The sequence below is a fragment of the Nipponia nippon genome, unplaced genomic scaffold, assembly GCF_047370975.1.
Source record: "Nipponia nippon isolate SJK-2023a ecotype South Korea unplaced genomic scaffold, ASM4737097v1 scaffold_6, whole genome shotgun sequence".
Classification (NCBI taxonomy): domain Eukaryota; kingdom Metazoa; phylum Chordata; class Aves; order Pelecaniformes; family Threskiornithidae; genus Nipponia; species Nipponia nippon.
This window is the reverse complement of record NW_028262380.1, coordinates 41,354,828-41,380,327: the sequence shown is the minus strand read 5'-3', so window position 1 is coordinate 41,380,327 and position 25,500 is coordinate 41,354,828. Positions and strand designations below refer to the sequence as shown.

General features: G+C 40.0%; 1 protein-coding gene across 1 annotated transcript in view; it reads left to right on the top strand.

Annotated features, from left to right (window-relative positions):
• Positions 1-25,500, top strand: part of GALNTL6 (polypeptide N-acetylgalactosaminyltransferase like 6) — a 486,847-nt gene that overhangs the window by 383,935 nt on the left and 77,412 nt on the right. The window contains exons 5-6 of the mRNA XM_087737678.1: positions 10,000-10,185; positions 16,912-17,095. Of these exons, the coding sequence (XP_087593804.1) occupies positions 10,000-10,185; positions 16,912-17,095 (370 nt within the window). The remainder of the gene's footprint in view (positions 1-9,999; positions 10,186-16,911; positions 17,096-25,500) is intronic.

Genomic DNA, 25,500 nt, shown 5'->3' with positions numbered 1-25,500 from the left:
AACACCAAAGGGATGTGAACAGCCTTAATATGTAAAAGATAATTGTTTTAAAATTAGACACAAAGAAAATACAAAGAAATAGTAACTGTCTTTATTTTAAATATTTTAGTTAAAAAGATCTTTTACTTGAATTTGCTGAATTGACAGAGGTGGATACAAGGGGTTTTTTAAATTTGTTTAATATAGTGTATTAAGCATGTAAGATCAGTTAATAAGGAGTAAGTGCTTAAACTTCTTTTTGCCTCAATTTTAAGGTATAAAATACACAGAGCACTGATTAATTCCTGAAAGACTTTAGCTGTGACATGTTAAATATGATTTTGGTAGTTTTGTTACTTTGGAGGCTTTCAGACAATAAATAACGATTAGATTATTTAGTCTTTGGATAAAGGGTAGCCCCACCTTTCTCTCAGCTGTGGAAAAGACGTGAGTTATCATACTACACCACCAGTGAGGGTATCGGCTGCCTCGTACAACTGGCAGTTGGAATAAATCCATAATAACAAATATCCATCTTTCATTCTTTCCTTATGAAAAGGGAACATTCAGAGCCATGCCAGAACTACCAACAAACTAGGAAGCCAGCCATGGCTGCTCGTGGGGTGGTCTAACTTACTATGCTAAATTACTGCAACCTAAAAATGAAGTGCTTTGCTCCTTTCCCTGTTTGCAAAATCTGGAATGGAAAAATACCTCAAGAGTTTAATGATGCTTCTGTGGCATCTGTATAAGAAGTCACCACACCTTATATCTGAGTAACCCCTTGTGTGTGTTCAATTACCTGAACGCTCAACTTGTTGACAAAGCGGTCCTAGGTGCTTCTGTGCTGGCGACAGAATGACTGTGATAACTGTCACAATTACACGGGCTCAGGGAAGTGGAACAAAGAGATACCAGGATCTCTGCATGTCTCTATTGACTGGAGCTATAGTCTGAAAAAGTCTCGGCAAATATAGCTAGCCTCACTGATTCTGCAGTCCTAGACGCTCCTTTCGTGACTATATGAAAGTCCATACGCTACCAAACAGATTTGTTTGGAGAAGTTTATCTTAAGTCTATCATGAATGAAATCGAGCTAAGCTACATATACATCTGCTGTGTTCAGTCTCCTGCTCTCAGTAATGCTGACCTTTTGTGGCTGTAGCAAAGGAATGTGCGTTTACTGTTGAGTTTGGAGGTTCTTTCAACTTTAACAGGCTGTAGTTGAAACTCAACATCAAAATGAAGGCGCTATCTGGAAGTTTATAGTCATTGATGTGCAAGTGATGAACGGAACTATTGCACATTCAGGGTACTCTCCACAGCCTTGTAGTATATCACCCAAGGACTTTGGCTCGTGATTAATATCAGTAAAAGAGACTGCATTTTAGCTTGCCCTGAGCCAGCTAACCCAAACATCACAGCCAGGAGAACAAGTTTCCAAGTGATTGGCACAAATGTCTCTCTAAACAGTGCTACTTCTAGATCAGCAGTAACTCCATAGCTTTTCTCAAGTGATCTTGTTCTTAGGTGTGCAAAACTGTTTGGACAGAATGGGTTATCTAGTGCTCAAATGAGAGTGCTGTTAGCCAATTGCTATTATACCAAGCAATTATAGATTTTGCTCTTATTTGTCAGTCTCTGTCAGACTTACCATATCCGACAGTTTTCACAGGATCTGCCTGCTTCTGGAACTTGTTTTAGTCTGGCATGGCTATGGATCAGATGCTGAAGTCTATCTGGCAGAAAAACTCCCCATCCTTCCTCCAGGATTACTCAGCCAGGATTAATTAGGAGTTAAAGACTTTGGATCTGGGTATCTGAAGACGGAATACTATCACACTCTTCTGGGTGAAAAGTAAAGGCATGATGGAAGATAACAAAAAGACTGGGCAACCTTGGAAATGGCAGTCAACTAGAAAGGGTGACCAACTGGAAAAAGGTGCTACTTACATCATTGAGAAAGAAGTGGATCCAGTAACTGCAGACCAACAAGCTCAGTTCACTGCCTGGAAGAATCATGAAGCACATCTGGTTGGGTGGTGCCTAGCCATCTGCAAATACAGGAAGGACAAGAAGATAATACAGGATGGTCATCATGTATTTATCAACTGCAAATCCTGTTTGAACAATCTGATTGCCTTTTATCATGATGGTGGTTAAGGGAAGGGTGATGTATATAACTTGCCTTGACTTTAAGAAGTTTTAGTCCCCATAACATTCTCACTGGTAGACAGAGGAAGCATGTGCTGCACGAAAAGACTGTTAGATGGGTTGGGTTGATGGACTCAAAGGGTAGTTAATCAATGGCTTGACGTCTGTTTGGCAGAATATCTTAGGTAAGTACTGGGGGCAACATTAATCAATATCTTCACCAATAACCTGAATGATGAGACAGTGTACCCTCAGCAAACCTGTGGATGATACTGAAATGGAGAACATGGTTGACACATCAAATAGTATAGTGTCAGTCTAGAGAAGCTCTAGGATTGGGCAAAATAAATCTCATGAAGTTCAAGAAGGAGTGCTAAATTCTGCCCCTAGGTGAATAACCCCGTGTACCAGTAAAAATGCAGACTGGCAAGCTGGTGTGCCATGAAGGATGTGAAAGGTCATAGTGGATACCAGGTGAATAGGAGAAAGTGGTGGCCTTTAATCACCAGGAAGGCAAACTGGATTGCACGATGCTAGGATGAGAGTGAGCAGATAAAACAAAATTATGCTTTTTATGATGTTGGTGCTGCATACACCTGTAATTCTGCATCCAGTTTTGGGCTCTGCAGTTCAAGGATGACAAAAGCTGGAGTCAGTTTAGCAGAGGACTAGCAAGATTGTCATGGGCCAAAAGTATGTGACCTTTGAGAAGAGTCTGAGGAACCTGGGCTTGTTTAGTCTGGCAAAGCAGCAGCTAAGTGATGATCTAATAGCTGCCCACAGCAGCTTGAATGGGAATTGCACAGATGGCAGAACCAAATTCCTCCTGGTACTGGCAGATGGTACAGTAAGAGGCAACAGCCCCAAGATGCAGCTTGGAAGATTCAGTTTGGACTTTAGGAAAAAGTTATTCGGCAGAAGGGTAGTGCAGCAGTAGATTAGCTTACCCAGAGGTGTAACCAGGGGAATTGTCCTTCTTGGAGTCTTCGACTTGGCTAGAAAAAGTGGCAGCTGACCTGGTACAGCCTTTGCAACGTATCTGTGTCCAACCAGCATTTCCAACCAACCTGCTGCAAATAAGAAACTTGAAGGGAAAGTGGAAGAAAGATGATGTACCCAAATTCATGGGCTCACCTTGTATTCTTTCTTCAGACTGATTTGCTTTTATGTAGCATATATACAGGCAGTAAAAGTAAAAATAATGGCAAGGCACATTGGAGAGGGCTGTTTTGTCAGTGGCAGCAGAAAACAAATAATAACTGAATAATCATAGGCCACTAAGTTTCCTGTATGTATTTTCTGTCAAGCTTAAGACTTAAACTAGACAGCAGCATTTCAGTCATCAAAAGATTAAGCTGAGGTGTTCCAGGAAAAATGTATGCTCAAGGTCTCAGGAAAGGAATGGAGGGTATCCTTGCTAATTTTACCTGGGAAGATATTCCCATCTTGCAGAAAAGGGCATAAAGTGATGGAGATCCTTTTCACAGTGAGAGCCATGGATCTTGCATAAATGTACTTGCAGGTTTTTCTGTGCATATTGGGCACAAAGCTCTCTGCTGCTGGCCGGAGAGAAAAAAAATTGAGAAAAATCTTCCTGAGCTGGCCTCATCGTTGTTGCTGTCAAAACAGCCATTTGACTGCTTTAATTTTCACCAAGAGAATAGTCACTTGCAGATTATTTTACTGACCTAAGATCACAGACTGCTATTGTTTTGGCCATGTTGCTTCCTCCCATGTGCCTGTGCTGAGGTAAGAGGAAAGGCCAGCATATGTCTTCTACTACCGTAAGGTTTTTTTTTAACTATTTTTATATGGTTCATGTTGGGAATGGCAAAACAGCTCAAATTACATACTTCTCAGTCCATGAAAGTTAAAAAGAAACAGATTTAGTTAAGATTGTTTATCAGGGCACTTAGCAGGCTGTGTTGCTGTTCTTAAGTATTTGGTAACTTACAGGTCAATGATACTGTAACAGAGGTTGTCAGTATTTTGGGGCAGAAATTGGAGGTGCTACAGAGGTGCGGAGGGTAAGCCGTGGTACAGGCACAGATTTGGGATGGACCTGCCTGGCTGTCCAGAAGAGATGCTTAACAAAAGGCTTTATTTTCTTTGTATTTTCCTTCCTTTTTTGTGGTCCATGCTGCAGTCAAGCAAGTCCCGAAGACCAGCTCCAGCTTTCACATTATCTTTTAAGTCTCTCTTAGCACCTTCTCAATAACCTTGGAGGAACATTGCTTATCACATAGCACATGTTGCCAGGGGGTACCAGTGAGATAATGAAATATTCCCTGTATGCATCCCAACAGGAGAGAATTGCAGTTCTGCTTTTTGCTGCTATGATTTTTTTTTTTCCTGACAAAGGCAGAACCTTGATTTCCAATTTCTTTCTGGGCACCAAATTAAGTAACTGGGTACTCTGCTTGAGTAGATCTTTAATTACTATGACCAGGCAATTGTGTCTCTGCTATTCTTTTAGGAAAACTTCTCCAGACTTTAAATGAAGACAGAGGAGGCCCACAGAAAACAATTACAATGGAGAATTGTTTACAGACTATTGCTAGAAGAGACATAATGCTTCCCTTTATCATCACTTGTCATAGCAGTGACAGCCTGTAAACCTCCTGCCTCTGCATTATTCTTTATTTGTCACTGCCTGTGCCAACTCTTGCCCTGGCAGGTGCCTGGCATGTGTCAAACATATGATTCATGGGTTCATTTGATCAACACAGTGAAGAAAAGAATGATGTATTTTCTTTTAAATTACAAATTAGACATTTACTCCCCATATCTAAGTGACAGGGGCTTTGGCTTCTTTATATCCAAAGTGCACCATTTATAGCTCACTGTAGAATTTAAATACTGGCTTCTCTTTCATGCCTAACTCTAAAAGCGAAATTTATGTAATATTACAGCATATAAATGAAACCATCCTACCTCCCTGTTTCATTGTCATGGCAAGCTTGCTTGAACTGTTTCCTTTGGTAATAAACGGACAGAATGTGTTGTCCCCTGGATATTTAAAGGCCTTTTTATTACAGGTTGCTTTCTGTTTTACATACCACATTATAATTTCTTTCAGAGAATTTCTTTAGAATGATAGTTTTGCTCTGACAGTGAATGATGCATGTTTACTTGGGCACTTGAGTTTACTTGCTTCTAAAAGTATATGTGTAATATATAGGTTTTGTGTGTGAGGTGCTTCTTCTGGAGATAATATTAGCAACACAATAATTGGGAACTGTGAGAAAATGCAGTTGTACTATAGGAAATAAAATATCATTTGGTTTTCTCTTCTGTGAAGGAAATTTGTCGAGTTCTGTGAAAGAAGGCAGTTTAATTCGATATTTTTGGGAAAAGACAAGGCTAAAAAAAAGCAAAATTTCTTAGTAATCACAAACATCTAGATCATTTGTTAATCAAATTATTCCCATGCAGAGAATTCTAAAGTCTTATCTAGTCTGTTTTAAGCAACACGCGAGCTCTGAGATTCCCAGGTATTGTCTTTGTCAGAGCATCTGTGTCTTTATGACTCCTGGCTCAAACACAGGCTCTTTTATTAAGTAGCTAGCCTTTAAAGCCAGCTGCTGACTGCAGGTCCTGCAGAATTGCTGTTTTGCTTAGAAGAGTCTCACCTATGATAATACCAGTATATTGAGTAATGCAGGAGTGGCTTTAATGAGTGATTCAATATGAAAGATATGTTTTTACTACTTATATAAATAGTAGAAAATACTACAGTTTTCTTTAAAACTACTACTGTTCTACTGTTTCTGGCTGTTATTCTATGTTTGTTTATGCTTTTAGTGATTGGCAAGATTTGGAACAGGTAGTGCCACAAGATATTGCAGGGGAAAATCAATATGAGAGCACTTTCATATTGATTTAATTTTAAAAAATCATTACTTATGGATCCAAAAGGGATTTTTTTCCTCCACTTTAAGATATTTTCATTCTCACAACCATATTGGAGTTGGTCATTGAACTTAAATACTTCATGATGGTTTTGTAGTATGGAGAATTTTTCCCAAATAAATTCCCAAAATGTCATCTTGGCCAAATGTCAAACCTAAAGATACGGTAGGTATTGTTAGTGGCATCTGTCTGACTATGTCATGACTTATTGTTAGGATATTACTAACATGTAGCTGTTTTGACAAATCTAGATACCCTATGTATTTCTAGTAATCCCTATACTTTGATTTGTATTTAGACCTGATCTTTTTATGTCACTTGTCTAAGCTCTATAAAAATTAACATGTATTAGTTTTGTTTTCTTCCTGATTACTTCCAGATATGTCTAAATGAGGATGCATTTAGAATTCTGTGTGAACAAGAAGTGCAAATTTTGTGTACTCTTGCTTTTTCGCAAGTTGTTCTTTGAGCGACAAGGAGAAAATAATAAAATTACTCAATCATGGGACTAATTGAGTAGATGAAAACAATTTTGGGATATCTGATTCCGGCATCAAAAGATGTGCTGGATGTTTTAATGCGGTTCTTCACAAATCAGATGACATGCTGTCTGAAATGTGTGAAGAGCTATCTGAGAGAGAGGGAGGAAGGTGGTATAGAGAGCTCTTGTTTGTTCCACAGAATTTCAGGTATTATTCTGGCCAAAAAAGAAATTAAAATATTTAAAATTTGAGAGACCTCTTTTCCTGAGTTTGCAAGGAACCTGAAGCAATGAAAGAACAATACAAACTACCATTGATTTCATGGAGTTCAAGCTCCAGTACAACTGATGACAGTCAAATTATATTATTCAGCTCTTTTGTTATTTAGCAACTGATATAAGAACAGAAAAGAATGTATCGTAATATGATAGTTTACATCATCTGTCCCTGAAGTGTTTTTCTGAAGAGATAGGCACTCAGCTTTCAGAATTTGCTCATTGTAAGATGTGAAAGGAATGAAACTAAGTCCTTTGTATGAGACTGAATTTCACTGAATTTATGTGGCCCAAGACAAGTGATAACAATCAGAATGCATGAAAAGAGTGCATTTGTACTAGTTCATTTGAATATCAGTGGTGGCCATATTCAAACTGTCTATTGCAAGGGCCTTACCTTAGCCATTGTGACACCTAACTAATGAAGGTCTAATTCTGGTATGCCTTGAATTTCTATACAGGCAACAGAGAGCCTACCAACACCACGAACAACTTAGGTTGTCCAAGTAAGGCTCCTGCTTCTCTCCATCAGGTGCTTCCTTGGTAGCTGCCTCCACGTACAAAGAGGGAAACTGCCTAGAACCAGTTCACAGGGAATAGTAAAGCAATCGTATCTGATAGATAGCCAAATACAGAGCCACGTAGTAGGATCCTCTGATCAACCATAGTCTCATCAGCGAACCCATCTCTGAGGGTAGGCAGGTGAAGATGGAGGATTTGCACTATAGCCAAGGTGTTAAGTGCTTGATCGCATAGCTGGAGAGTTGTGTTCAGGCTGAGTAACCTGAATCATCATCTTGGTTGTCTGTACAGTGTGCAGCAATGTGGTCTTTCTCTTGGTGCAGGGTTCATATGCACTACTCAGTGCAAACAAACTTAAGACTTGTGGGTGGAAGAGATCAGAGGCGAAAGGGTTAGATGACCTTAGAGAACTACAGGAAATTTCCAGTGGCTGAGGACTAACAGAATCTATGGTACCTAACAAATTAAGTTTGATTAACTTTGGAAATATGTAATATCCTGTCACTTTGAAACTATTTCATTTTTCATGGCTATAAGATGATACAATTTACAACATAGAAAAAAATGCAGATTGACAGCCCTAACAGACTTTCTTATATTACCTGCAAGGTCTTTGTATATTTGTTTTTAAGGTATATTTCCCTTCTTCTAGTTTCCTACGCTATGGGAATAGCCTCAATGGATCTCATAAAAACGGTTCGATAAATATACGGTTTAGACAGTCTTGCACGTGGGCACAAAATGATGTAAGACTTGACTTAACCTCAGTTCAGTCACAATACTGAATTGTAGCTGGTACCTAAAATGAGTCAGAGTGGCATACAGCTGTTGTCCTGTGAATATGGTTGGTCATATAAAGATCATCATTCAAAGACATAGTACATCTCTTGTCATTGCATCTGCTGGGGGATTGTGTTTGGTTTTGTTGAGTATGTAAGTAGCAAAATGGGGTGGAAAAATGGATACCTCTTTTCTTCTTATTTCATGGAATCATAGAATCATTTAGGCTGGAAAAGACCTTTAAGATCATAGAGTCCAACCGTAGATGAACCGTATTTCAGAATTTAAATCTGTGTATTCTACGATCAACCACAGAGTAGAAGCAAAAATATTTTATGTTTATCTGAATGTCATTATTATTTTTTGTCTCAGACTTGGTTTGCCTTTCTCACTTGATTTAATACTTCTCCCGAGTAGTACTATGAACACAAACCACTCTCTTGACTCAGCAGGTCTCCGAAGCTTTCAGTTTCTCCCTCCCAAAACCCCTAGTCTGTTCTGTAATCCTTACAAGCTGATGTTCCCAGGTCTCAGGCTGCTCCCTCTTCTGTGTCAGCACACATCAGGATTCCTCAATGCAGCGAAGCATCCCAGGCAGTACTCTCCCACTAAATACATGTAACAACACACTAATGTTTCTACTCCTTCCTAATCTGCAGGTAGATCTGGAAAATCTTGTGCATTGGTCAGCTAGGAAGGAAACGAGCAGAGACAAGAAGGAAGCTCTATTTCACTGGAGCTTGACTTTATTTTGACACAAGATTCTGTACTCTCTGCACTGTGACTTGTTTGTTTATTGCCTTTATTCTATGTGTCAGCCTTATACGCTCGAGGGTACGGCTGAATGATAGTCCTTTCAGGTAGTCCGTAGCAAACTTCTTGCAATCTCTAATGATGCCAGGTCTGGATCAAGGCCTGTACTGACCATGCAAGTCCAAAGAATTAGTAGCTGATATAAGAAGCAATCATAACCTGGCAAACCCATTTCAGTGAGACCTAGCTTGCAACCCCTAGCATCACTAAATGTGGCTTATCACCAGTTTTAATTATTGGAGACTAAGCTTTTTTCTCCCTCTTTCCCTGCCAAATGAAATTATCAGATTTTTCCAAAGTAATGAGTCTGACAAGCTGAGGTGTTATATCAAAGACAAAAGATCAGTATTTCTGTTGTAGATGTATTTAGGAAGAGGCAAAACTCTAGGGTGTTTTTTGTTGTTGGGTTTTTTTTTTATGATTCCTAGTGTGCGTTTCTAGTCAGAAGAAAAAAAGTTCTCAAAGGTGCTGTTTTGTGATACAAACAGAGACAGGTTATGCAGATAAGAGAATCTATCAATTGCTCTACATTTGCAGCTTAATTTATTAGGAAGTCAGCTGTCCATTTGTTTTGTGCTAGTATCCCGCTATTAAGGTCTTCTTTCATGTCTGTTTCCCTTCCCATTACAAAAACAATCTAATCATGCTAGTTTAACAGTTACTTTTTAAAATTGCTTTCCACACATAGTTCTTCATAATTGGTTGATATAGGAGACCCACTTGGAAAGGACACTGTGTATAAAATGACATGCCAGAACGTTCATCTGGCCTTGGGTTGCAGGAACCAGAGGGTGAATGAATATCCTGCAGTTGTTTTGGCCATGACTATATCGTGGATGGCAGGTTGCCAGTAGCAACTGCAGTAAAAGGTGAAGAGTGTTAGTGTCTTCCTCTGTGTGATAAAACAGAGAACATTTGCACTTTCAGAACCGTCTCGGAGAGGATTTGTGGCAGATTTTGGAGGACTTGAAATGACAAGAGATGGAAGTAGATAGGCTGCTTGCAGGTTGTATGCCGACCTGTCCTTCTGTTGGCTCCTCCAGGCCTGGCACCACTGACGCTTTTTTTGCCCTTCTTTCTAGAACACTTAAAAGAGAAGCTGGAGGAATACATGGTCCGTTTTGCCAAAGTGAGGATTGTACGTACCAAGAAACGAGAAGGGCTCATTCGGACCAGGCTGCTAGGAGCCTCGCTGGCTAGAGGAGAAGTCTTGACATTTCTGGATTCCCATTGTGAAGTCAACGTGAATTGGCTGCCTCCCTTGCTTAGTAAGTGTATGAGCATTCATCAGCCATTAAAATTAGAGCATACAGCATAGCTTAAGCAATCAAAACCATGTCCCACAATAAGCAGGACGTACACTGTGTAGAAGTGTTTGGAGCTGTGCTGCAGTGTCTGAAGAGTCAGTATGAGAGAGAACTCGGAGAAAAGTGAGCAGCTCCATTTTATGGTTCTTGTGACTACAGAACTTGTAAAATTTTGAAGTATCACTTTGGCCTATTAGAGTTATGATTTATTCTCTTATTACTACCACTAAATACACTGCTAAATCTAGTATTATGCTATGCCCTTACTATCCACCTGAAAACTTTTGTTATGCAGGTATTGTACTCCTTCCTAACCCTCCACATTCCTTTCAAACAGCTTTTGCTGTAAATGTATCCAAGACCTCAGAGTTAAATCCAATAACAACTGCATTCACAATAGGAAGCTCAGAAAGAATGATTTGCTATTGACTGCTTTGCTGGATTCCAGCTGCAGCTGGCAAAGCCCCATTAGTCAAAGGAATGGAAAGAATCAACTGTTGTAGTCTGGGATTTCACTTCGGGAAACAATGTCGCCTTGTCTACAAATGTCCCCTTTTCTACCTGACTACATGCAAAGTGTATGCGCTTTGCAAAGTGAGTGCTTTTTCACTAGCAAAACCAAAGAAAATTTCTGAGTTTACTACTAAAGAAGTTTGTATTAATTAAAAGAGTATGTTGTAAGTACATGACAGAACAGGGTTTCACCAATTAATGGTTATTGTTTCTTGAATTTTGTTGCTAGGACTGGTTTGGCCACACAATAAACTGATAAAGTATTTGCAATCAAGAAGAGATGCTGTTCTGCTAATGAACTATTGCTTGAGACCGAAAAAAATACTAGTAACTAGTTTTTCTTCAGATCAGTCACAAGATAATGTACAAAATTCCAAATTTACATCCTTTCTAGCTTTCATATCAGATTACACATACTGTCCATCCCCTTGTTACCACTTTGCCCTTAATCACATCATCAGCATTTTTAAAAATAACCTCTGTGTCTTCATGTAAAGCCCAAATGGCATAAAGGAGCAGAGGGAAATACAAGTTTCAACAAGCCTTCCACAAGCAGCCCTAACAAGTAGCCATTAAACACTCTGGTGTATTCTACAGCCACCTTCCTCTGCTTGCTGATTTTGCCCCACCATGCATAATACATTGCTACTAATGAAAAAATCTCAAGAAGATTCACACTCTTGTCCTCTGAAATCTTTTGCTAAGTTACTGCAGATGAGACGTAACTCTTCTATTTTTGCTAACTTAGACACAGGAAAATTGCAAGCTGCAAAACTGATTCCTTTTCTTCCTTTCTTGTCTGAAATGAAGGTACATCTAGCTAGGTTTCAGCCTATAAAAAATGAAAAATAAATAGAATGGTCACAAAGGATTCATAATTGCAGTTAGGTTGCAGTTGGGTATTGAACTGATGATTGTACCCCTCAGCCTCAAGCCAGAAAACTGGAAAGATGCGAGAAGCTTCATCAGGGACCAAGTCCCAGTTCTCTTTAGTTCTTAAGTGGAGTGAGATCTTTCTAGTTCCAAATATAGTAGAAATACCCTTGGCTAACCAGCCAGAGGATCTAGAAATTAATCTTGAGGAACACCGGAGCCCAGGATCAGTAGGCTTTATTTTGAAAGAAAAAGTAAAGCATTACATGAAGGACAAATAGAGAATGAATACAAAGCTAGTATATTTAAGGATGCCCAGTGTCCTGTTTTCCAAAAGGGGTGAAAGTACTTTCTCATAAACATTAGGTGGCAAATATTTACTATACTGAAATCAGATGATACCTAGCTACTAATAATAGTAAACTTAATACATTTTTGCAATATTTGTCTGACAGTCTATCTTGTGATTCACTCAACGCTGCATTTGACTGAATGTCCTTCAAGGAAACCAAAACAGAGGATATATTGGGGATTTCTTGCTTTGAAGCTGCCCTATTTTAGGTCTGATTATATATGCTATATGTAGTGAAAAGTCCTCAACAAGAGCCCAGTTCAGCCCTGCTCTGGAATGAAGACTGCCAGTCTTTGTTGAGAGGGGCAGTGGTTTCCAATGTTCCAAACCAGGTGTTTTGTTTTGTTTTGTTTTTTTCAAAATGAGGCCTTGCAAGTTGGGAAGGAACTGAGAGCCATCACGTAAAGATGGTTCTCGAAGTTATTTAGGCATCTAATTTATATTTTCAGAATTGACTATCACTTTTTAGACCAGAGGAAGACTGAGTTATTTCCATACATGCTAGGTATCTAAATAGCTTTGTGGAGCTGAGCCATAGTAGTTTTCAGTTATAGTCCTTTGTTTTGTTTCGTTAAAAACAGGTGCAAAATGGCTTTTCTTTATTTTCTTTAAGCTTTATTTAGATTATTTCTTTAGCTTAAATGAGTTTCTAAACTGAGATAAGCCACACTCAGATCTCTGAGAGTTTTCCCTGATGTTCACTGAGCAGGCAGCTGTAGTCATGTAGAAATGTTGGCAAACACAGCTGTTTGTTATCACTCCTCAGTAGTATAAAGTCAGCAGAAGGAAAGATGTGACTTGGGCTCCAGATGCTGTAGTTGAGAGTCTAGTGTAGTGTGAAGTCACAGTTATTGCAGGTAAGAAACTGAGTGGGAAACTAGCTGAAAGATGCGGGCCCCTCTTTCCTTCTGCTGATGTTGCTGTGGGAGCACTAAGAGGGGAGGTGGACAATAGCTCAGTAGTGCCATAGGCTACCAGAACTAGGTTTGTCAAACCAGATTTTTTTTCCTGACGAAGACTTAAAACTATATTATGAATAGATCATGCTTAGCAAGTTATCAAGACACCTGCTAGCTATAGCTGTCCCTCTCCACAACATTTATATGATGCATTACTTGCCAGTGGGGAGATTGAGAGTACAAGTACTTATGACAACTCAGATAACAAGAGATAATTTGCTGACCCACTCAAATGTTGTCACCATCTGTAAGCACATATTTAAGTAGGAAAATAAGAGTATTTGCAATGTGGCACTACTACTTTAGCCAGGTCAATTTGAAATAGGCACTTGAAATTAAAGGGGTGCATCTTTCTCATAAAGATAAAACATTTTTGAGATAGTGACTTATCCAATATTGAAAACTTCTGTTCATTGTTACATGTGCACACTCTGCTTGATAGTAACAGTGCTGAATTCAAATATGTATGTATATATGGCTTAAAATTGCTAGGGAGAAAGCTCTGAGCAATGTTCCCTCTTGGTCCTATGCTTTCCCTCAAATTTGCAAGATTTTTAGATGTACAATGATGCTTATCTGTCTGCTCTTCCCTTTGTCTGCAGCGTATGTGCATTGAAATAATGCATGGAAATTTTCAGACCAGTAAGAATTTGTGAGAGGATGATGGGTAAAGGCAATAAAAAAGAAACTGTAAAGCATTTCAGCTGCGACTTTCAGACTCTTGTGTTAGAAGCAGGTGGGATAAAGAGCAGTGGCTGGCAAAGGCAGCAGCATATTCACATCTGTAAAGCTAGGACACTCTTGTGAACTGTAAGCAAGCCCTACAGCCCTTTTTTCTGTTTCTTAAATTCGTATTGGAGCCATATTTGAGCCTAAGAAGTATATATGCAAAATTTATTATTTTAGGCATACTAAAAGAAACATTGAGGCTGCAAGTTTGATTACTCTGCCTTTTGGTGTGCACAACTACAAACAGTCTGGTTTCTTCAAAAGTCAAGATCTTCCTGTGATTCCTCATCATCTCTGAAATATTTTTAGGGCTGAGAAGTAAGTTCTGCAGATACACACAAGAACAGGCAGGTAAGCATCGTCTTATTTGCAAATATCTTAGAATCATAGAATCCTTTAGGTCGGAAAAGACCTTTAAGATCATTGAGTCCAACCGTTAACCTATCACTGCCAAGTCCACCACTAAACCATGTCCTCAAGCACCACGTCTACCCTTCTTTTAAACACCTCCAGGGATGGGGACTCAACCACTTCCCTGGGCAGCCTGGTCCAATGCCTGACTACCCTTTCAGGGAAGACATTTTTCCTAACATCCAACCTAAACCTCCCCCGGCGCAGCTTGAGGCCGTTTCCTCTCATCCTATTGCTTGTTACTTGGGAGAAGAGACCAACCCCCACCTCGCTACAACCTCCTTTCAGGTAGTTGTAGAGAGCAATAAGGTCTCCCCTCAGCCTCCTTTTCTTCAGGCTAAACAACCCCAGTTCCCTCAGCCGCTCCTCCTAAGACTTGTGCTCTAGACCCTTCACCAGTTTCGTTGCCCTTCTTTGGACACGCTCCAGCACCTCAATGTCCTTCTTGTAGTGAGGGGCCCAAAATTGAACACAGGATTCGAGGTGTGGCCTCACCAGTGCCAAGTACAGGGGGACGATCACTTCCCTAGTCCTGCTGGCCACATTCCTGATAGAAGCCAGGATGCCATTGGCCTTCCTGGCCACCTGGGCACACTGCTGCCTCATATTCAGCTGGCTGTCAGCCAGCACTCCTAGGTCCTTTTCCACTGGGCAGCTTTCCAGCTACTCTTCCCCCGGCCTGTAGCGTTGCATGGGGTTGTTGTGACCCAAGTGCAGGACCCGGCACTGAGCCTTGTTGAACCTCATACAGTTGGCCTCGGCCCATCGGTCCAGCCTGTCCAGGTCCCTCTGTAGAGCCTTCCTACCCTCCAGCAGATTGACACTTCCACCCAACTTGGTGTCATCTGCAAACTTACTGAGGGTGCACTCAATCCCCTCATCCAGATCATCAATGAAAATGTTGAACAGGACCGGCCCCACCACTGAGCCCTGGGGAACACCACTTGTGACTGGCCGCCAAATGGATTTACCGCCATTCACCACAACTCTTTGGGCCTGGCCATCCAGCCAGTTTTTTACCCAGCGAAGCATATGCCCGTCCAAGCTATGAGCAGCCAGCTTCTCCAGGAGAATGCTGAGAATCTTGCAGAGTTGTAGGAAGGAAGATCGGGATTGAGTTTGAGCATTGCTTAAATAATTTTCTCCCTGGCTGTCTCTGCATGGGACTTGGAGATATCCAATCCTTCAGTCTATTTAAAGGCAGTGGCTTTTAAAGATGAAGAGAAGGATGCTAATTTATTATGAGTCTACCTTTGACCTGTTCCAGCCAAATCAATCCCGTTTAGTTTCTCTCCTCCAATCAATTTAGAAGGAGGGGGATCAGAGACAGATTATTATAAACCCCGTAACTATTAGCAGAACCATCACAGGAAAGAGATTATGTAAAAATGACTTTACATAATGATTACAGATAACACTACACAGTATACCAGTGAACGTAATTATATTTGGCAATAGCAACAGTAATGCAGCTATTATGTCTGAGATGAGTTTCCTAGAATTTTGTGAGAGCCTGTGCTTTAAATTTATTTCACTATTAAAGGATAAGGATGTAAAGACCTGCTGAACTTCCAGGCATAGTAATTTCTTACTAGCAGTCAGCGTTGTTCCCCCATTTGGATAGTCTGTAAACAACAACTGAGGATAAATATGAAAACTACAGATGTTTTGCTAACATAATCTTTTTTCTTAATTTCAATCCTTCAGAAGCAAGGAAGCAGAATCTGTATTATTAATCATTACACCAGTATTACCTGCCTTCCTATCTAAGTGTTCATTCTACTCTCAGCTCTCTGATGTTTTTTAGGGTATTGTCAAGCACCAATGAAATCTAATCCTTAAAGACAAAAGCAAGTTTTCCACATAGGCCCTACAATGTATTACATTTTGTAAAGAATTTAGGCTGCCATTTGGAGAAAAAGCTTTATTATACTTGGAATTTTGAGACTTTGTTTTTTCAAGGGTTCATAGATAGTTTTTCTGCTATCCTTTCATGCCAACGCAGCTACAAATTTTCTCTCTACTTCCTCATTTCAAACCATTAATCTTCTGCCTAATTCTTGCAACTGGAGTATCTTCTTTACTTTTCTTTCTTTTCTGAGGAGCTCTACAGGATTAAGCAATAGGATTCACCAAAGAAGACTCAGGCTCACCCTGCTCTTATATTAGAGATAGGAATTTGATTTAGCCTCACAGTTCCAATTAAAAAAAAAAAAAAAAAAACAAAAACCCAAAACCAAACAAACCTTCATTTCTTTAGAAAACAGGTAAGAATAATATTGTGGGGCCTTCTTTATATCTCAAAGATAGGTACAAAAAAGGACACAAGCCCTGTTTTGTTCCTCGTGTTGGAGTTTGCCTTTAATTTGTAGCATTTGATCTCAAAGCTGATGCACGCTAGAGCCACAGGAACAGTGGCTGAATGGTTGCAAGGGCTGAGATTCACATTTGGGAACCCGAATCTCTCTCACAGGAGCTTGCCATACACACTCCCCACAGCTGAAGGAGTATTTTTACATTTTGCTTGCTGGCTTGTTCCGTAGCTGACAGATTAGGGACAGCTCAGAGTAGCAAAGTGACAGAGATATAGATGACTGGACTCCTGTGCGTCTCACAGGGATAGGCCTCCCTTTAAAGAACTGTAAATGCTTCTAATCATTGCCCAACTGCATTAAGTCCACTTTAGATAAAGGTTTGATACAGATTTGAAAAATGAAATTATTTGGGTGCCATAGGGAACAAAGCAAGCAATCTTCAAACATCAGAAAACCTGTGGGATTCGCTTTGCAGTAATATGATAGATGGCTTGACTAGACATGCCGTTTCCTATTTTCTACTTTCATTTTTCAGACCAGATTGCACTAAACCACAAAACCATCGTGTGTCCTATGATCGATGTCATTGACCACAATCACTTTGGCTACGAGGCACAGGCGGGGGATGCCATGCGAGGAGCTTTTGACTGGGAAATGTACTACAAAAGAATACCGATTCCTCCAGAGCTCCAGAGAGCTGATCCCAGCGACCCCTTTGAGTAAGTAGCAATAAAGGGGAGAGTGGGAACATGAATCAGAACAAGCAAAGAAGGTACCTGTAGCAGAAGAATCCAAGCCCAGAAATTCCCATGTAGACCACCTCGTACTAATGAAAGGTAGTAGAAGCAAACAGCTTCTATACAGGTTTATAAAACCCCAAAATTAGGAAAAAGATCAGGGCAACAAGTTGCAGAATTCACAAGCTGTGCCTGGAAACACAAATCTTCCCAATCTTTCCTGGCCTGGTGGTTGTGCATAAAAGAAACAGGCACATACTTGTAGTTAAGAGAAGGAATTGGCATTGGACAAGGAGTGAATGTGACTGCAGTTATTCTGTTTATTCCACAGAGCACTTCCTGAACAGACTTTAGTTTAATGTTTTCTTTGCTGGAGATTGATGCAAAACATGCATCGATAGCTGAGTCCACATTCTGCCAGCAGATGCTTTGTTTATGACTGGTGATATTGCTACTGTATATGTATTGCTGTAACTTAAACACAAGGCTGCCAAACCTGAACAGTGTCAAGCTGATTTGTAAATAATTTTTGATAAGCCAGCCTCCGATCCCAGTATTGTATACATCAGCTCATTCACAGGAATGATCTTCTACTCTTCCCAAAGGTAGATCCTTTTTTCTTTTCTTTTCTTTTACTTATTCTCATGTAAGGATCAGCTGGGATTAATCTGCATCATCAGGGAGAGGACAGACAGACAGACATGGTCCCCAGGTCTCTCACACACCATGCATCCCAGCAGGGCTGGCAGCAGGACTGGCTCTGATGCTGTCAGTAGGCCTGGCTGAAACTCCACGCTGCAGGTTTTGACAGTTTAAAACTCAGCATTTTCCCCTCCCCAAAACAAAACCTGGAAAGAATAGCAACAGAAAACCTATGTCTCTGTCCCAGACTGCACTATTTTGATGTAATGGATCTGATTCATGCAGAAATTGACCCTTATATCCTGGGAATGATCAGCTCTGTACAGGGAGAAGTAGGTAATTGCAGCATTTGGTGGGCTTATTTTCATTATTCTACTTGTTGCTTTTTACCTATCTCCATCTAGGCCCATCAGCCTTCATCTGGCATTGGTGTAAGTGCTGATGAAGTACTTCCCATCAGCTGCCAGTGTGACTACTCCACAACATAGATGCAGCTAGTGCAATCACATAACACTCCGGAGCTGCTAGAGCTTCCATTGCTCTTCCACAAGTCTTCCTGGTCCTCTGAGCAGTTGCAATTTCTTGCCACTTACTGAAAGTCACCTAGCCCATCATATAATTTGGTTCAGCATTCAAAATTTGTGTATAAGTAAAACATATGTCGCCAGTGTAGCTACAGGGTTGCTTATCAACCCTTTCACACATTTGCAGTTTGTAGTATGCATCTCTCAAGGACAAGAGAGGCCTGAAGAGGAGATACTCGTAGGAAACTTTCTGGAACAGATGAGGCTTTATGCAGTACAGAACAAATGTGGCGGTTTTGCATGAACTGTTGTTACAGTCAGCATGGCAGCAGTTGATACCCACCTTGTCCTGCCTGCATTCGTGAGACACATGGATAAATGGCTTTGCAAGGAACAACATATAGGGCAATGCAACCTATAAATCTCTTGTAATCTGAGTAGTCGTCTCCCCATAAAGGTGGAGAGGCTTCCCAGTTCTTACACAAATCAGCAAAAGCCTTCCTTTGTTTTCCCCATCACAGGATTCACATCAGAACGATGCAGGTGGAAAAGCAGCATTGTACATAGAACCACCACGTCCATCCCCACACATGGCAGCAGGATTGAAGTTGGCTGAGCTAGGACAATATCTTTGCTCAAAAGTACCCTCTGCCTAGAATGGGGAGGGTATAGAAGTGTTTTACATAATCAGTATGAATTTTGCTTAGGAGAGGAATTATTTTCCAATTCAAAGTCAGTACTGCTTTTCTCTTAGGGCCTTCTCTGCTGACACCTCGAGCTTTTTAATACCTTGCTTACAACAAGTATGGTAAATGTTACAAACCATTTTAGATATCAGTAACTTAATTGACCAAGACAGCTTCTATAGAATTAAAGCAACAGAACAGTTTTCCTTTAGGTGCATATATACTAAAACTAGAAATGGCTTCAGCCAGCACCATAATTATTATGTTACTATTTTGTAAGCAGTAGAGGTTTGGGTTTGGTTTTTTTTTTTTCATTTGGGTTAAATATTTTACTATTGGTATCCTAATAGCTTTATTTCTTGCCAGCAGCGTCAGATCTGAGCTGATCCCTAATGAACTGGAAAATTGCCAGTGTTTTTAGTAAAACACCAGCAAATAATGGGTACGTGATTCAAAAATTGCGCTGATGAGTTTTTCCCCGTGCTTAAAATGCCAGCTCAGTATGTGTGTTAAGCAGAAAAGGTCACATCAACCTAAGAAATAACGTACATAAAACCAGATCAAACTACAGAAGACCTAAGAGCAGTCATTGTATTATCCTAATGATACATTTGCTTTCCATCTGCATATGATCAAAATACTGCTGCAGCAGACATTGACACAACAAACTGAAGTGTTGTCAGGTAGGCTTTTAGTGAGCTCCGGTGCCAGCTGAGCTAATGTATCTGGAATTAATTTTTCCCCACTTTTTTTTTTTTTTTTAACTGTACTCCACTATGGTCAGTGTTTAACAGGCACTCTCCTGTTGGACAACGTCTATCTGGACGCAGTCTTTCAGTTCAGAATCCCTCTTGTGAAGAATGTAGACATTCTCATCCATTTGCAGTGTGAGCGTGGCCATGTTCTATTGTTCATACACTTGCAGTGCCACTCAGGCAGCAAGGCAGCATCTCCACTCTTCTCTGTAACAGAGCTTGGAGCTTCATTCCAGATCTCAGCTTTTCCTGATGTACACCCACACCCATTCTCATGCCCTCTGCAGTTGTTCGTGACAAGTAGCTTTACACCAAGATTTGGCTTGATGTTTATGACTTTAGGGCTGTATAACACACTCAGAAGCTTCCAGCCTGCCCAGTGTCAAATTCAGGTACAGATGATGTACTAGCACCAGCCTGGGAGTCTCACGACATTTATAACTGCATTTGGATCAGGCTGCATTCATCTACAAAATTTATGATTTTGGTTCACATGTAGTTTGTCACTGGCCATGCCAAGTTTCCCATAGGTTTCACTGAACCAAACTATAGCCATATAAAATGTATTTTCAATCAAAGTTCTTATGTGAAATACTGGCTATTGCTCTATGCTCATTGTAGTGTTTAGGAAGGTTTAACAACTATTCCATAAATGGATCTCATGTAGCCTTTAAGATTAGCTATTTTTCTGAAAGATCTGTGTTGCTGTTTTTCAGGATACGTTGAATCCATAGAGGCATGGAAATTGGACTTCTCCCCTAATAATGTTGCCTTCCCATCCAGAGACTAAATCTGTGAACTCCTTGTTGATTTCCTTTTTTCATGTGCCACGGAAACAACAGAAGTTTTATATTGCATTCAACCTGTCTGTCACACTTGCAGCTCGTCACAGTTGGCTGTAGTGATTTTTCTCTTGAGATTCATGTACAACTACCCCAATATATTCTGAAGAGGACTTAATCCTGTTTTCTGCTGATGCATTCAGGGTTGTGTAAATGACACAGAGCAAATTGGTGTTCTGATGTATTGTGGCAAATTGTCAGACAGTCGTGAAATCATCGTCACTGCATGATGATGCTCACTGTCTTGATCCCAGGGCCAATGATCATTCAGCAGAATTTGAGATGACTTGGGAAATTTTCTTCTAGTCTATAAGCAGGGAGGACCAGAGATGTTTACCTCCTTTGTGGCAAGGATCACCTTGGCTTATTGTCTCCAGATGGTTTGTTTCTCTGTTGTTGCAGAGGTTTGGGAGCATGCCCTTATGGGATATATGGGTTTGGGACATAAGAGCATGCTCTTGTGTGGCTGTTTCTTCCTGTGGTGCAAGTACTCTAGTCTCTGGAGGAGTTTGCCTAACCCAAGCGATTGCCACTTAAACTAATAGGATAACGTTGTTACTATAATGGACTGTGATATATACAGCATGTCAGTTTATATGATTTAATAGCCTGTCTGGGCTAAAAGCTCTGTGGAAGTTTAAAGCAGAGGTTTGATATGCTCAAGCCTGCTGGGGATGACTGCTCTTTATTTCCTGGCAGCACTTACGCTACATCAATTCATGTTATCACATGCTCAATCTGAAAATGGGCATCAATGTCCATTCATGCCAGCAGCAACATATTTTTAATGAGACAAGAAAACATCAACAATTCAACTCAAAAGACTATTTGGAAAAACCACAAACAGAGAGGATTAATGTAGGACAGATCAATTAGGGTAGGAAGGGGCTGCACAGCTCCTCGGAGCAGTTTTATGGTGGTGTAACTTTATGATACAGGAGGGAGGGAAAGGTGCAGGTGAGACCTAACAGCATTGTTATTGAATTGCAGCTAAAGATGGAAATCCTAACCTATTGAATTGCAACTAAAGATGGAAATCCTAACACAAAGAAGCATTGTGCTACTTACTGGATGCCAAGACTTCTAGCACCTATCTGGGAAAGTTAGTTGTTTTTTGGTATATGACCACTCCTTGCTCTCCAAGGGCTCCTTTCTATGACAGCCTGTTTGCCTTCTGATATAGGGCTGTCATCTCCAGACCTCCCTGAAGGGAGATGAAGCTGGAAAATCACATAATTCTAGCAGAGGACCAGAACAATAGTTTGGCAAATACTGGGCTAGATGAGGAAGTAGAAGCAACTTTGTAACCTCTGGCAAGACATTTTAGTTCTTGTACTCAGTTTCCCATTTATAAAATAGGAATAGAATCACCCCACCATCGCAAGGCTACTTTGGGTATGAGTCTGGCAAAGGTTACAGGATTGAGGTCTCACAGTAGTAGGGGCCGTTTATGGTTTATGAATGTGCTTTTTGGTAAAATTTTGGATGTACTGAAGGGATGAAATTAGGTGATCAGTACATTTTTCTCTTCCCTTGCATCACAGACTCTCAACCTTGGATGTAATATGTGACCTTAATGTGGCCAGCTGTGTGTTCGATTGGAAGATTACCTGGCACCTTCTGTTGATTTGCATATGTAAAATCATATTGTTATGCAAGCTGTTGTCAGCATGCTCTTTTATTTGAATATGACATACTCTCAGAAATACTCTTTTTCTGCAGCTCCTTACTTTCAGTATTTATACATACTTTTAACAACATGTTGGTGCAAAGAAAGTCTTTGCTAAGACTGCATTTCATATCTGACAAGTACTTTTACAATTTTATGGTCATTTTCTGAAGTTTAGAAAGTGCTTCGGACAGTGATTTCTGTTCTATAGCTCCCGGTGCTTTATAGTCTGTGTCTTTTATGGCTTATTTCTGCCTATAAACATATTCATAAAACCTCTCACAACCAGAAACAATTGTCTATTTTTTAAAGCCTGAGTATAATCTACTGTTTTGAACTGTGCTACAGGAATGTTTGATGCAAAGGCATTATTCCACAGAGAAGCAGTCTCCAACCAGTGTGAGTTTGTGCAATTTAAGGTCTTGATTTATTGTTTTGACAAGCTATGGTCTGTAGAAGACTGTTAGTGAAGATAACAATAGTGGAGATAACAATAGTTTTTACAAACTGCCATCCACCTGTGGCACCATGAAAATCTCAGAATTTTTCAATGAAAAATGCTGACACTAACACACAATTTATGAGTGAAGATATGAATATTCAATCATTTTCTCCTGCCTTTGGCCGGATTTCAGCATAGAGGTTCTGTACAACCCGTACATTTTCTCTGAATGTCAAGTCAGAAGAGATAATTCTACAGAGAGTGTAACATGTCAGAATTTAAAAAAAAGAAAAAAAATCAAAGATAAAAAGCTGCTGCTGGTATAATTTTTATAACCTCACAAGAATCACTCACACAATTAGTGAGTCCTACCTACAAGTTGATTGAGTAGATTCAGTTGGGTAGATTCAGGTTTGATACACAGCTTTTCACTTGAATGTTGCTAGTGGTTCATGCCTCCCAAGACAAAAGGGAACAAATTTTGTTCATAATGCCTTGATGCTGCAGTGCCAAAGTAGCTATGCTTTTTCTGCTTCTGTGGAAACTCGTATTTCCAATTTTCTTTCACCTTTGAAGCTTCGTGGTTAGCATAGAAACGTAAACATCTTGAATGTAATGTTTCTAGAGCTGTTAGCCTGCTACTTCACACAAGTATTAACTTTAGAGCTTGACAGTCTATATGCCCATATGCTGGGGCAGATTCATAAAGTGGGTCACCAAAACTACCAGTAATTAGAAAACTAAGTAGTTTCTGGACATGAATTTAGTATTTCTTTACATAAAAAAGACTGGGATGGTGGCCAAGAAGAAGACAGAGATGTTGCTCAATGATTACAGGTGAGCTATTTAATGCTATCAACATGCTAGTGATACAGATAACTTGGCTTTCAAAATTATAAAATCATCCCTGAACAATTTTCCATGAAAAAAGAAATCACAATTTTAAAATAATTATTTCTATTTTTAATTTTATATTTTCAAGCCATTTTCTCTAGAACTTTCATGCAGAATTTGGTGACATCTGTTGGTACTAAGAAACAGAAAACCAACACTCTTCTCTTAATTTTATATTGTTTACCAGCATAAAGTTGGGATTGACATCTGCATCCACTTCCATTTATGTATGTTTGTTGTTGTGGGTTTTTAAAGAATGACCCATTGCTATCTAAAGCACATATCTATGCTACAGTTGCTTCCAACAGAAGAGAGAACAAAGACAAAAACCCATGACTAACTTTGTCAGACTCCTCAGTGTGCTAAACAGCTTCCAAATCTGTACATTGATGCGAGTTCCATACATGCTCGTTGCCTCAGGTTTACTAATACTCTTCAGCGTCTGTCCAGTATGAGCCGTTAGGGTTGGGGGGTATGTGTGTCTGTCATTTCCCCCTTACTCTATAAGGTCTGCCAGATACTCCACAGTATCACAATGCTTTCCTTCCTTTCCCCTCCAATGCCCATGGTTCTTTTTTCAGAGGCAGTGATCAACTAAGCATGGCATAGAAGCTTCGTCACCTGCCGATATACACCTTCTGATTTTTTGTATAGGTAGAATAATTCTGACTGTGCGGCTGTCTTGGCATAGGACCCCCTTAGCCCTGAGGTGAAGAGATTTTTCTGACTTCCACTCTGAAGAAATTAAGCTGCCAATGCAGTGTGTGCTGGAAACATGAAAAGAAAGGGCTGGGAAGAAATTTATATATAGCTAGTGTTTCAGTACTATTCTCATAATATCTAATCAGAAGCTTTCTTGCCACAGCTTTAACCCCTTTATATTTTGTCACGTACACTGTACACTGGGAAAAGACCTTTTAAATACTTGAGGACTCATGTCAGATCAGTTCATTGTTCATTTTCAAGTAAATTATCTTATTTTTTTCAGTCTCTCTTAATAAGTCATGTTTTCTAGATCTCCGATTATTATTTTTGCTCTCCTCTGGGCTTTTTACATACTGAGAGCAGATACCGCACCAGCCAAAGGCCTTATCATTGCCTAGTACAACAGGCGGGTGACATTGCCTGTCTCAGAGGCTATGTTCCTGTTTATATTTCCTTGACGTTGTTGATTCATGCCAGGCTTGTGCTGTAGTGTAACCTCCACATCATTTTCTGCGGAACTGGTATCTAGCCAAGTGTTCATCATCCTCCTCTTGTAATTCAGATTTTACATGTTTGAAGGCAAGGCATTTGTCTTCATATCTATTTGAAGTGACACGTCCAAAAAGGTGATCTGTCTTCATTATCCCTAGATCAGTGTGATACTTTGTAACTGAACATTTTGAATTTTATCTTTTTTGCCTTGGTTTACTTCACTTCTCCAATTTGCTATGATTTTTTTTAATTCTGATTAACCCTTCAATTTTTACAGCCTATTGCAATGTTATTCGAGCTCTATTTGAGGTTCATGCAAATGGCAAACTCTGTTCTAAATCCTGATTGTAAGAATGTTTGTTTGGTCCATGCCAGAAATCAAGATATGCAAAGTCTCTGGCTTTCCAACAATACATCCAGTGGTTCCTCTATTTTCTCAGCCAAAATGCAGCATGTACCACTTCTGTGGCCCTGGAAAATTTGTCAGATTTGGAAGCCTTGCTTTCTGCCAAGCAAATTTTCCTAAAATGGTACACAAGACTTCCTCCACATGCTCTAAATGGCATCAGATTTACAGTACAATGGTATCTGGCTCTTCAGGTCCCTTTCCAGACCTGAGACCAAGATCTAGGACCTCATGGGCACATGTTCCAAACTGATACAGTTATGCACAAAGCCCTATTTAAAGCTCCATGGAGCAGGGTTGCTGAGTTGCACCATGCAGGTTCTTAATGCA